Source organism: Protopterus annectens, chromosome 8.part0, assembly GCF_019279795.1.
Source record: "Protopterus annectens isolate FY-2018-M chromosome 8.part0, PAN1.0, whole genome shotgun sequence".
Lineage (NCBI taxonomy): Eukaryota > Metazoa > Chordata > Ceratodontiformes > Protopteridae > Protopterus > Protopterus annectens.
Genome location: NC_056741.1, coordinates 131,123,233 through 131,134,971, shown reverse-complemented (window position 1 = coordinate 131,134,971; position 11,739 = coordinate 131,123,233). Strand labels below are relative to the sequence as shown.

General features: G+C 44.5%; 1 protein-coding gene across 1 annotated transcript in view; it reads right to left on the bottom strand.

Annotated features, from left to right (window-relative positions):
* Window positions 1-2,286: 2,286 nt before the first annotated feature.
* LOC122808158 (pregnancy zone protein-like) overlaps window positions 2,287-11,739 on the bottom strand; it is a 246,115-nt gene continuing 236,662 nt past the window's right edge. The window contains exon 6 of the mRNA XM_044079131.1: window positions 2,287-2,499. Within this exon, the coding sequence (XP_043935066.1) occupies window positions 2,287-2,499 (213 nt within the window). The remainder of the gene's footprint in view (window positions 2,500-11,739) is intronic.

The window sequence follows — 11,739 nt, the reverse complement described above, 5'->3', positions numbered from 1 at the left end:
GTGAAGTTTGAGCTGAATTTGTTAGCCAGCAAATTCACTATCTCTCTCTGCTCAATGAAGGTGGCACTATTATTCACTAGTTTGGCACATTGATGTATGCTGCCTTTCAGGTTTTGGACATAGCTATAAAAAGCCTCATTGTCTTTAACCTGTGAGGCTACCTTGACCTTTAATTGGCCTTGTTGGACATAATTAGTCCTGTTCGCTTCCTATTTAGTTTAATTATAGAGCTCCTCGGCATCACCCTGTTTACCAATGTAGAGCTATGCTTGTTGCTAATATAGACCGAGACTCCGCCACTTTTTGTCACTGTCTAAATGTGTAGAAGACACTGAAGGTCTGCACTGACAGAACAATTTCTGTAGATATAAACTGTGTCTTGGTAGTGGCACAGATGTCTATACTCTCAAGAGTGAGGGGAACTTATAGGATGTGGAGTTTCTTATTTAGGATCTTAGCTTTGAGTAGTACCACCTTTAGGTGTCTTTTGGTTTTATTTGTTATGTTGGTAGGTTTGTCAATTTAGCATTGCCTAAAAACACTCTAAGGGGGGGGTGGATACATTTTTAGCTAATATTCTGAAGCCTAGGGGAGAGAGGTACATTCCATGCTATGCAAAGCAAGGTTGTTAACCATGTCCTCCAGTGCTGACAAATATTGAATCCCCATGAAAAGACACCATAAAATAAGCCGATTATTGAAGTCAGTCATCTTTTGCTCACACTGTGGCATCATCACTGGTGAAGGTAGAATGCTGCTCAATGCAAGGCACATACCTGCCTGAGACACATACTCAGAGAAATCAACGATGTCTCTCTTCATATAATCCAGGGAGGTAAATCTCAGGTTGTTGATGCTCACATGGGCTGTGATAGAATCATACTAGTACCAGTGGTGCAGTGACGTGAGTGCATGCATAACTTGGTGGATCGTGGCTCCAGATACGCCACTAACTGTTATTTTCTCCTTGGTTTCTCCTTATTCAGTCTGGTGAGAGGGGAATCTGTGTGTCATACAATCGAGTTCCCTATGACAACAGTCCTGGGTAATGTGTTGGCTTGCCTTATGGGCTTTGTTCTTTGGGCTGGGTAAATAAGTATGTCTGGTGTTTGGTGCTCCTTTTGTTGGGTGCTTTAGAGATTGCTGAAGATAGGAGCTGCTGTTTATGGGCTTAAGAGGTCTTTGAGGTTTGAGAAGATTGTTTTTTAGTGCCTCAGCAGATGTTAGTCTATGTGTGTTTGTGTTTGTGGTGGACAGTTGGGGTGGATGTAGTATGAGTGTTTTTGGCAACCTTGTTTGGATGCAAGATTTTTGCCACCAGTAAAATTGTGTGTGTGCATCTCTTGCATACTCGCTTTGTTTTTGTTTTTTAGTTTTTTAATATTAAATGGTTGTCTGTGAACATGAGACAAATTCTTACATTGTCTCAGGATGTCCATATCTACCAAGCTGACAGTGGAGACATTTGGAAATTGCATATCCGTGTTCTCTCTACACCTGTATTTGGGTGGGTTACTATAAGTAATAGTTATACAGAGTGGTTGATTTTTCTCTTATTTTCTCCAAATATTCTATATGATTGCATCCAAATAGTACAACTACTAGCCGGTAACTGAATTATACCCAAATTAATTATTTTTACTAACTTCTTTTGCAGTTCTTTGGTTTTCACACTGTAAAAACATCAATCAACCCATTGATTTATGTGTGGGCATCTTGAAAGTTAGCCTTGAAATGAATTTCTTGATACCCATGTCTGGAGTGCAAAACTATGTGGTAATGATCAGATACTCAATCATAATCATCTGTGTTAGTTGAGATATTATTACTGAACAAATAGAGTTTGCTCTTCCTTTTTAGAATTTTGTATGAGTGTATCTGGGAGATGATAAAATCATTTTTTTTCAGCGGTTTGCATAGGTAAGACATATTTTTATAAATAATGAAAGCTTTAAGTTAAGGCCACATAATGTTATATTAGTACAGAGTCAGAAATTCTGTCAGGCTAAAACGTTAGCACTAAGGACCATACTCACAACTGTATAACAGCAGAAACATTTTTTCTTGAAAAAGCATCAGTACTATTAGCCTGCTACTAAAGGCAGCATAACTCCAACAAATGGCTCATTTAGTGCCCCTACTCATGGAATATTCTAATCACATATTTGCCATGGTAAGAAACTGCGGTTAGTCATGCAAGGAAATATTTTATGGCATCTGTTGTGGTGCATCAACTCTGTTAAGAAAAGAAAGGGTGTAAAGAAAATGAGATACTGCATTTGAGTTTTATGCATTGGTTAAATAAACAGGAATTAGAAAAAAACATATCTCACCATATTTCTCCACTGTAAATGAGTGCTCTGCGATAGATTTTGCCCCCTGGACTTCTATTTTGTATTGACCCTGAATTGGTTCAGAGGCCAAAGGAATGGACAAGTCACCAATTCCCTTCTGGGTTGTTACATTCAACCACTGAGCAATCCTGTTACGATTGGGATCCTATAGATAAGAAAGTTATTTTGATATATGACATTTTTATCAGCACAACAAATGCTGGCAACATTATTATAGCATTTTATATCATACTTATTATTCAAAATTCTCTCTATACAAGCACACTGGTTTATCCTCCCCTGAAAATACACCTCAGAATCCCATATAGTGCTGTGATTCTCCTCCCAATCTGCTTTCAGAGGCCCAGTCCAGGTATTCTCAACACACTCATTATCATTTGCCTGTTCTAATGCCCTCAGGTCCACTCCTCGTACCTGATCCTTCACATCACAGATGTGGCAGTTTAAGTACAGCGATTTGCATTTGTCTGAAATGAACCACATCCACCCATTTGCTCAGACTTTTCAAATCCTTTGCTAAACATTTCCACCCCCACTTTCCACTGCTGCACTTATCTTTAAATCAAGAGCAAAAGGATTGGTCTGTTTTCTGTTACCTCTGATAAGTCTGACAGAAACACACTGAGGATTACTAGACAGGGACACAGCCTTATGGTACTCCACTAGTAATGTCTCTGATTTCTGACATTCACCTTCTGTATCATACCACACAGCCATGCATCTGTCGAGTTCTTTAGTCTTGGTCACACCTTCAGTGTCTCCATTTTACATATCATGTGGACTATGTCTACTGATACCTTTCTGTCACGTTCTTCAAAAAGCCAGTCATAAAAGAGTTTCAAATTAAGCTGACAGATCCTTTTGGCCATAAACCCATGTTTGTTGCTTTTGTGGAGATTGCTGGCATCTAGGAATACCACCAGCACTCCCCTTAGGATTCCCTCATTGACTTTCTGAAACCACTGTTAAGCTAAGAGGCCTGTAGTTCCTATTTTTTTCTGCTCCTCTCTGCAAAAAGTACCCCTATTGCTATCTTGTAGTTCTCTGGCAGTTCTGTACCAATGAAGAATCTGCTGAAGGTCTACTTCAGAAGATCCACCAACATAGTGCCAGACTTCTGAGGACTCTGGGAGGCTGCCCATATAGTCCTTGTGGTTTAGTTTCCAAAAGAGCAGCTAATTACTTGTGAATCTTCTCATTCTCAGCCCTCATGTCTGTCCAATAGCCCTCAAACTGCCCACTTCTCAGCATAGCACCTTTCATTGCTTTCCTTTGTAAAGACCGAGGACAGTATTCATTCAGTATTGCCTTTTACACATATTCTGCAATGTGCCATATTTTGCTGAACTTGGGCAGTTCTATACCTCCTTCTCTTAGCTCTCATTTCCCCCTCCTTTTTAAGGCAATGTTTATTGACTTACTGTCACTCATGTGTTTACATACTGTGCAGTCCCCATGCAAGGTGCACTCATATTCAGTGCAATGGCTTTGGGCGATGATACAACCAAGTTTTCAAGTGCTTACTTTGCAAAAGCTCATTCAGTTCTTTTGTGATTTTGGACATGAACAGGGTTCCTTGGTCTTCTAAAGTCTCATTAAGGATTGTCACACTGCTAACCATCAGTGTTAGCTCCATGGGTACGGTCCTTGCATCACTACAACACAATGGCATATCCTCAGCAGAAGGGATGACATAAGCCAAAGCAATCGATGAAGATGAATATGCTGAAGATTATTTTTTTGTAATGACTTCATCAAATAAAAGCAATTCAGTCAATTACTGACAGAGACACCAGTTGACATAGATACATCTGGGGGAGGGGGTGACAATGCAATAACAGGGTAAGAGAAATAATAATAGTCTATGGCAGTAACAACTCCTGGTGAAAAGAACATTCACATATGCTCTTCTTGGCTGCCTCTTTTTCCTAGTATAACCTCATGATGTAATTGTGAGGCAGGTTCAACAGTAAAAAGTCTGTGGCACCAGGAATACTCTGACATTTTCTTCTTTTTACTATGCACTACATGATGCCACTGCTTCAAACTGGGGGGGGAGGTAAGTGCTCTGTGTTAAAATGTGGCTTCTTTGTTTAAACTGTGGCATTTTTTCCATTTGTTCCTCTGTATTGTTTTTCTGTACTTCATTTATGGGTTAAGACTTAAAGTGGTAATTTATGATCAGTGTTCTATCCCAGTTAACAAATTCAAATAACATAAAATGAATATCTTAGGGCTCTATCAGAGGAAGATCCTCCAATAGGTACCGTTAGAATTCATGCACAGAGTGGAGATTTGACTCTGGCAAATCCCAGACCAGTAACAGTTCCAGAATCAGCATCAGTCTTTTCCGGATCATCTGCACAAATGCAGATACAGTGTTACTCTTCCGTTCATCACACTAAAAAGAAGTTATGTACTCACCATAACGTTCAATCTGAGTAGGTACTGTGGGTATCGGATCCGACCTCGGAATCCCCTGCTGCCTACTGTATTACCTCAGATCAAGTTTGCTCAGTCCTAAACACTTCACACCCTCAACAGAAGAAGTTGGTGCAGAGCGCCGACGAAAAGCTTGGTTTTAAGCTTAATAAAATTCCTGTTTGGTATTTTTGTTTATTGGCGTTCTTTACAGACATTTTTTGGATTATTAGGAGTCCTGAATATAACCTCTGGATTACTAGGAGCTTTTTAGAGGTGCAGCAACCTGCAACAGTGGTATTTATCAGCTGCTGAACATATGTCGTCCAGAGGAACCCTGGACCAGAAAGCTGCTGATGTAGCAATGGATCGGGTTGAGTGAGCGTGAATTCCCATAGGAAATGGTTTACCTGAGGACGTATACCTGTGGATTATGCATTGGGAAATCCAATTTGCCAGAGTTACTTTAGAAATTGCCTTTCCCATAGCTGATTTGGCAAAGGACTAAAACAACTGATCAGACTTGCGAAAATCCTTAGTCCTGTGCAGGTAGAAACGTAATTGCCTGTGTACGTCTAGTTTGTGCAATGTGTACTCCCCTTTGTTCTGAAAATTTGGAAAAAATAGTGGTAAATTGATTGATTGGTTAATATTTGACTCTGAAGCCACCTTCGGTAGGAAAGACGGGTTAGTCCTGAGAGACACTCTATCCTTGTGAAAAATGAGGTAGGGGGGATTCATGCACAGGGCTTGAAGTTCTGAGACCCTCCTGGCTGACGTAATCGCAACTAAAAAAGGCTGTTTTCCAAGACAAGAATTTCAATGGAACCGAAGAGGCAGGCTCAAAGGGTGGACCTGTCAAAGCTTGTAATACTAAAGTTAAGTCCCATGGGGGAATTACAGATTTCACTGGTGGTTTCAAAAGAAAAATGCCCCTCAGGAAGGTTTTGCATATCTTTGAGGATGCTACTAATCCCAGTCCATCCCCCACATGAAAGTGGGAAATGGCTGCTAACTGCACCTTAACTGTGGAAGCGCTCGCTCCCTTCTGAAAGATTAGTGACAAAAAATCCAGAATCGTAGGAATAGGGACTGTAAATGGATCCAGGCACTTGCTTTCGGCCCAAATGGAAAAGTGTTTCCATTTACTATTGTAAATTTTTCTGGTAGCAGGTTTATGGGCTGCCACCAGAATGGCCTTCACTGGTGATGAGATACCAGGAGTCCTAGCTGTCAGAGGAAATGGATCAACCAAGCAGTCAGCTTGAGGTTTAGCAGGTTCGGGGTTTGGCATCCCGCAGGATGCAAGATCAAATCTGGAATGGGATCCAGAATCCATGGAGGAACAACACTGAGACCATAGGTAAGGGAACCAAATCTGACGAGGCCAGAATGGGGCTATGAGGATCACTCTGCTCCCCAACCAACATGCTTTCTGAATGAACTTCGTCATAAGCGGGAGGGGGGGGTAAGTATAAAGAAGACCGGGTGGCCAAGCATATACCAGAACATCTCTTGGGGCCTCCCCTGAAGAGGGAAGTATTGCGAAGTACTCGCTGCACTTTGTGTTTGACGGAGAGGTGAAAAGATCGCAGCGAGGCCAACTCCATGAGCGGAAGATCTGCTTCGCAACTAAAGCATTGAGAGACTACTCGTACGGGGTGAGAATCACCCGACTCAGTTTGTCCGCCAATATGTTGGACCTACCTGGAATGTGCATTGCTATCAGAAAGCGGTTGGTGGATATCGCCCATTCCCACACTCTCATAACTTCTCGGCAGAGGAGATAAGACCTGGTTCCCCCCCGTTTGTTTATGTACCAGACTAGCGCCATGTTGTCTGTCTGGATCACAATAGTCCCTAGAGGGAGAAGGTTATGGAGAGCTTGCAATGCCAAAAGCACCACCCTCATCTCTAGGACATTGATATGCAAAGCGGTCTCTATGGGGGTCCACATGCCTTGGATGGTTTTGCCCGAACAATGCCCTCCCACCCGAGGTGAGAAGCATCTGTGGTCAACGTGGCTTGGGGTGGGGGAATTACAAAAGGTCTCTCTTCTTACAGCTCCCGCGAGCGAAGCCACCAAAGGAGGGAGTCCCTGCAAATTCTGCTCAGTGAAATCAGGGTGTTGAGCGGGTGAAGCACTAACGACTATTGAACTTGAAGAGTCCACTGTAAGATCCTCATCCGAAGGCATGCATGAAGAGGGAGACTGATGGCTGCTGCCATCGACTCCAGTGCCCTCAGGACTAACTCCGCCACAGGAGCTGGGCTTCGAAGAAGGGGTAAGATCTGATGCAATAGGCTGTTCAGTCTGTCCGGAGCTAGCAGGGGTCGACAGATGCACGTGTTCAACTTGGCCCTATAAACTCCAAGACCTGTACTGGCTGAAAGAAGGACTTTTGAAGGTTCACTGATATGCCCAATTTCTGGGTGAGAGTTAGAGTGTAATCCCTTACAATGCAGAGTTGATGCCTGCTGGGGGTGACGAGGAGCCAGTCGTCCAGGTATGGAAAGACCTGAATTCCATGGAGTCTCAGGTGGGCTGCGACCACTGCCATGACCTTATTGAACACCCTGGGGGCTGAGGTGAGGCCAAACGGGAGAACCCTGAATTGGTAATGACTGTCTCCTAGCCGGAAGCGGAGAAACCTCCTGGATTGTCTGTCCATCCGAATGTGGTAGTACGCATCCTGGAGGTCTATGGTGCACATCCAGTCATTCTCCCAAAGAAGGGGGAGAATAGACTGAAGAGTGACCATCCGAACTTTTCCTTGGAGACGAACAGGTTCAGAGCGGAGAGATCGAGAATCGGTCTTAAGTCCCCCGTCTTCTTTGGCACTAAAAAGAACCTGGAGTAGTAGCCCAATTCAGACTGATCTGGGGGGACAGGCTGGATGGCTCTTTTTTCTAGCAGCTTTGACACTTCTAAGGCTGCTGCCTCCCTTTGATCGGGTGGGACATCAGGGAGGCGCCTGACTTTGGGGGGTAGGTGTATGAAAGGAATGGGGTAACTTCTGGATATGATTTGGAGCACCCATCGATCTGTCGTAATGGACTCCCAATTTGACAGATGCTCTGATAAATGCCTCCCCGACTGCCTCCAGAGAGGGACAGCTGGGTAAGCCCTCAGGGCTGTTGCGCGGGCCTATCTGAGAAAGGTGCCCTAGACCCGAAGTTACGTGGCCCCCCTCTGCCTCTGGGCCGGCGTCCGCCTTCTCCTCCTCTGCCTCTAGAGGATGAGGGGTCTGAAGCCGGGTGGGACTGCTGAGACTTGCGGAACCGCAACTTCTTTTGTCTCCTTTGATTCCTAGAAAAGGATCGTTGGGGATTCGAGAAGCGGACCCCAACGGCAGACAGCGTCTTCCCAACCTTCTCGCTTTGGACCAGCGTCTCGCATACAGTCTTGCCAAAAAGTGAAGATCCATCAAAGGGCGCATTCGCGAAGGGCGCCTTGAAGGGATCCACGAAATCGCAAAGGCGGAGCCAGACATGACGCAGCAAGACGACCCCAGCTCCGCTAGCCCTAGCGGCCCTCTCAGTAGCACGAGAGAGTAACCGCATGGACGTGTTAGAGATGGACTTTAGAGTGGCCATACGAGTCGCCAATGTGCCCTTATCCGCAACTGTCATGGACTCTGGGGGGGCTGCAGCATATTCCTTACTTAAGTCTCGCTGTAGCCTGATAATGTGTGCCATATAGTCCAGCGCCCTTATAGAGAAGGTTGCTGAAGCAAACATGCACTTCCCAATGCGGTCCATCGCCCGAGATTCCTTATCAGGAGGATGGACCGAAGGAACTCTCCTGTGCAAGTTCCTTCTTCGTGGCTGCTGCCGCCACCAGCATGGCATCAACAGGGCACCCCTTAACCCAGGACTGCCTATCTGTGGGGGGGGGCTATGAACTTTGTCAGGACGTCTGGGGATTGGCTCCACGGTGTCGACAGAACCCTTTCCACTACCTCAAAAGCCGAAGGAGAACTACTTGCCCCAGGCTCCGAAAGTTGTCTCCTCAGCTCCGAAGCAGGGATCGGAGTTGGAGCCAAAGCAGTCAGATCCGAGAGAAAGGTGTGTTCTGACCTACACTGCGTCAGAGATACACCAATCCCCACGGATCCGATGCTCAGTCCTCAGCCCTGAGAGGTAGGATCCGACACACTCGAGGGCAAGGTTGGAGTCGAAGATACCGGAGCTATCGGCGCCAACAAAACCCCGGCTCTGAAAGGGCCCGGATCCAATGACTCCAATACCCTAAACCGGGTTGGAGAAGGAGTGATCGGAGCAAAGAGAGTGGCTGTGCTCCCCCCCCTGAGGGGGGGGAGGCAAGAGCACCCCCATCTGCATTTGGGTCTGCAGGAATCGACGCATCATCCGATCCATGTCCACGTCGTTAAGGCTCCTGGTTGACCTAGAAGAAGTCGTCGAGGCAGGCCAGGAGGGCTGCCTCAACGACCTCGAAGGAGACCGGTACACCTCCTCCGGCTCCAGTGAGAAACAAGGCGAATGGAGCCGAGAGGGGGAGGATCTGGGGACCTTCGAGGGGGAGCTAGAAACTTTTGAAGGGGGGGCTGAGGGGTAAGCCTCAGCCCGCCTTTTGTGAGACCTGTGCTTATCTTTCTCCTTGTGTCTTTTTTCCTTGGAGAAAGAAGTACTACAGTCCCCCGAACTCCGCACAGCAGGGGAGTTTGAGTCCCAGGCAGAGCGTGAGGATCTGAAGGCGCCGGGGCTATGACAGTAGCCTGAGCCTTCAAAGGGGAGGAAGAAGGAGCAGAGTCCTGGGGAAGTAGGCCCCCTAGGATCAGCTTGTTCTTCCTGTCCCTAATTGCCCGAGGATTAAAGGCTGCACAAATTTGGCAAGCCGTTGATAATTGGGCCACCCCCAGGCACAAGACACACTGAGGGTGGCCATCAGCTGGGCAAAGCTTATGGCCACACTCAGTGCACTTGGAAAAAATGGCTTTGGGCCCTTCCGCCATTACACAAAACACACACACACACATGCCCAAACACTAAGGGGGAGGGGAAGAAAAATGCTAACGACCATGAATAAACTACAGAAAGGGGCTAACACTCTATTTCTAAAGGGAAATTAACACTAACAATGGACTTAAATTTAACTTAAAGAAATTTTCTCAAGGAGAAAAAAGCTGAAACGACCTCACCAAGCCTAAGGAGCTCTTCACAAGTAGCTGTCTTCAGCCACGGCTAACTCGATCTGGGGTAATACAGTAGACAGCAGGGGATTATGGGTAGGGGAGGAGCTAGGAGCTCGGATCTTTTAGCTTGTGAAGCTGCCGGTTGGATCCAAGGTCGGATCCGATACTCACAGATTGCAGAACAAATGAAGTAACTACTTCAGATAATTTATTTTCAAAGTTTAAGTCAGAGAAAGGAAATGTACATTCCACACTATTTCCACTCTATGTGGACTCTTGCATTGCATTAAGAGTGGTTGCGGACATATTTGGAAATGGGGAGTGTACATCTCTGGTCATTATTCTTACACAGTAGGTAAAGCTTCCAAATGAGTAGCAGTATTGTTGTTAACCTCTGTAGAAAGACACATCTGTTTGTACCTGTGTGCACAGATATTCTTGACATATTTTTCATGACTTCTTAAAGTTAAGGAACTGGGTTTTATTCAGTAATGTTACATGAAGAGTCAAGTAGCATCAAAGCCTTTTCCCATTCTCTGTTATATCACACTGGTGGTCTAATACACCATGGCCACCAACTGCTGCAGAATCTTCACATTCTGCTAATAAAAAACAGGGGAAGCCCCCCCCCCCCATTAACCAACATTGTTCTGATTGTTTTCCTGGCATTCCTCAAACTGAACAAGAATGAAAAGCATTAATCGTAGATAACAGTCTTGAGTCTCTGAATAACTGCAATTTTAAAACAAAAAATGGTTGTACAAGCCTGTACATAAGAAGTCTCCATTGCTAGCAATGACTTCAGTGGTGTGATGAAGCACAGTATTTTAATTATTTTTAAGATAATCTAAAGAAAGCATCCTGCACCCGCAAAATGGGAGGTTGCACCCCCCCCACCCCCTACTCAGTCTGAGGTTACCTGCTTCAAAGGAGTGTGCAGTATATGTTTAGTGTAAAAATAAACACATTATTCACCTCTGAGGTCATGCGGCTTTGGAATAAGTATAGATATATGGGGGGGGGGGTTATGGAGCACAGTTTGGATGATAGGGGTGCATGCTGACTTCACTGTATGAAAAAAGTGACTGCAACCTAACCCTAACAATTGTGAATGTTTAAAAATGCCACCCTTTTACAATACAGCTTTCTTGCTTTTTAAATCATTACTTAAAATTTTGAAGGAAATTGCAGCAAACCCCTTCTTTTGCTACATACACAAACACACCACATTTATAAAATTTTAGCACTTTTCCTAGACCATACATTGATGAATTTTAACCTTTATCAGATCTATGTGCATTTTTGTGCAGTGTGATCAAATATCTTTCTTCATCTTCCCTTAATTTTGAAACATACTTGCCACTTAAGAATTTCTTCTAATCCTCCCTGTGTATTGGTGACTCTGTTGTGGACATTTGTTATAACTTTACAGCAGTTACATATATTTATATAAACCAATGAATTTATCTGTTTCGAGTCACTTACTCATTAACGTAGAAGGTAAGGGGTGGAAAGCTTTTCAGGAAGTGAGCCATTTATAACAGCAGCAACAGTTTCTCAATTTGGTTGATGCTGGTTATACTTCTGGTCAAGGTGGTTCAAGACAGACATCTGTGAATGACCATCCACCTCTGATCAATAGGTTCAAACATGGATGTGATGGGTAGCAACTGTCATGGACACTGTAACTATAACACAATTTTTATTTATTTTTTTATTTTACATTTGTTTACCAGGAATGGACAAAGTGTCCTTTTTCAGAGGAGGCCCAGGGAGAAAAGCCCCACATAAATTAGACTGAAACTTAA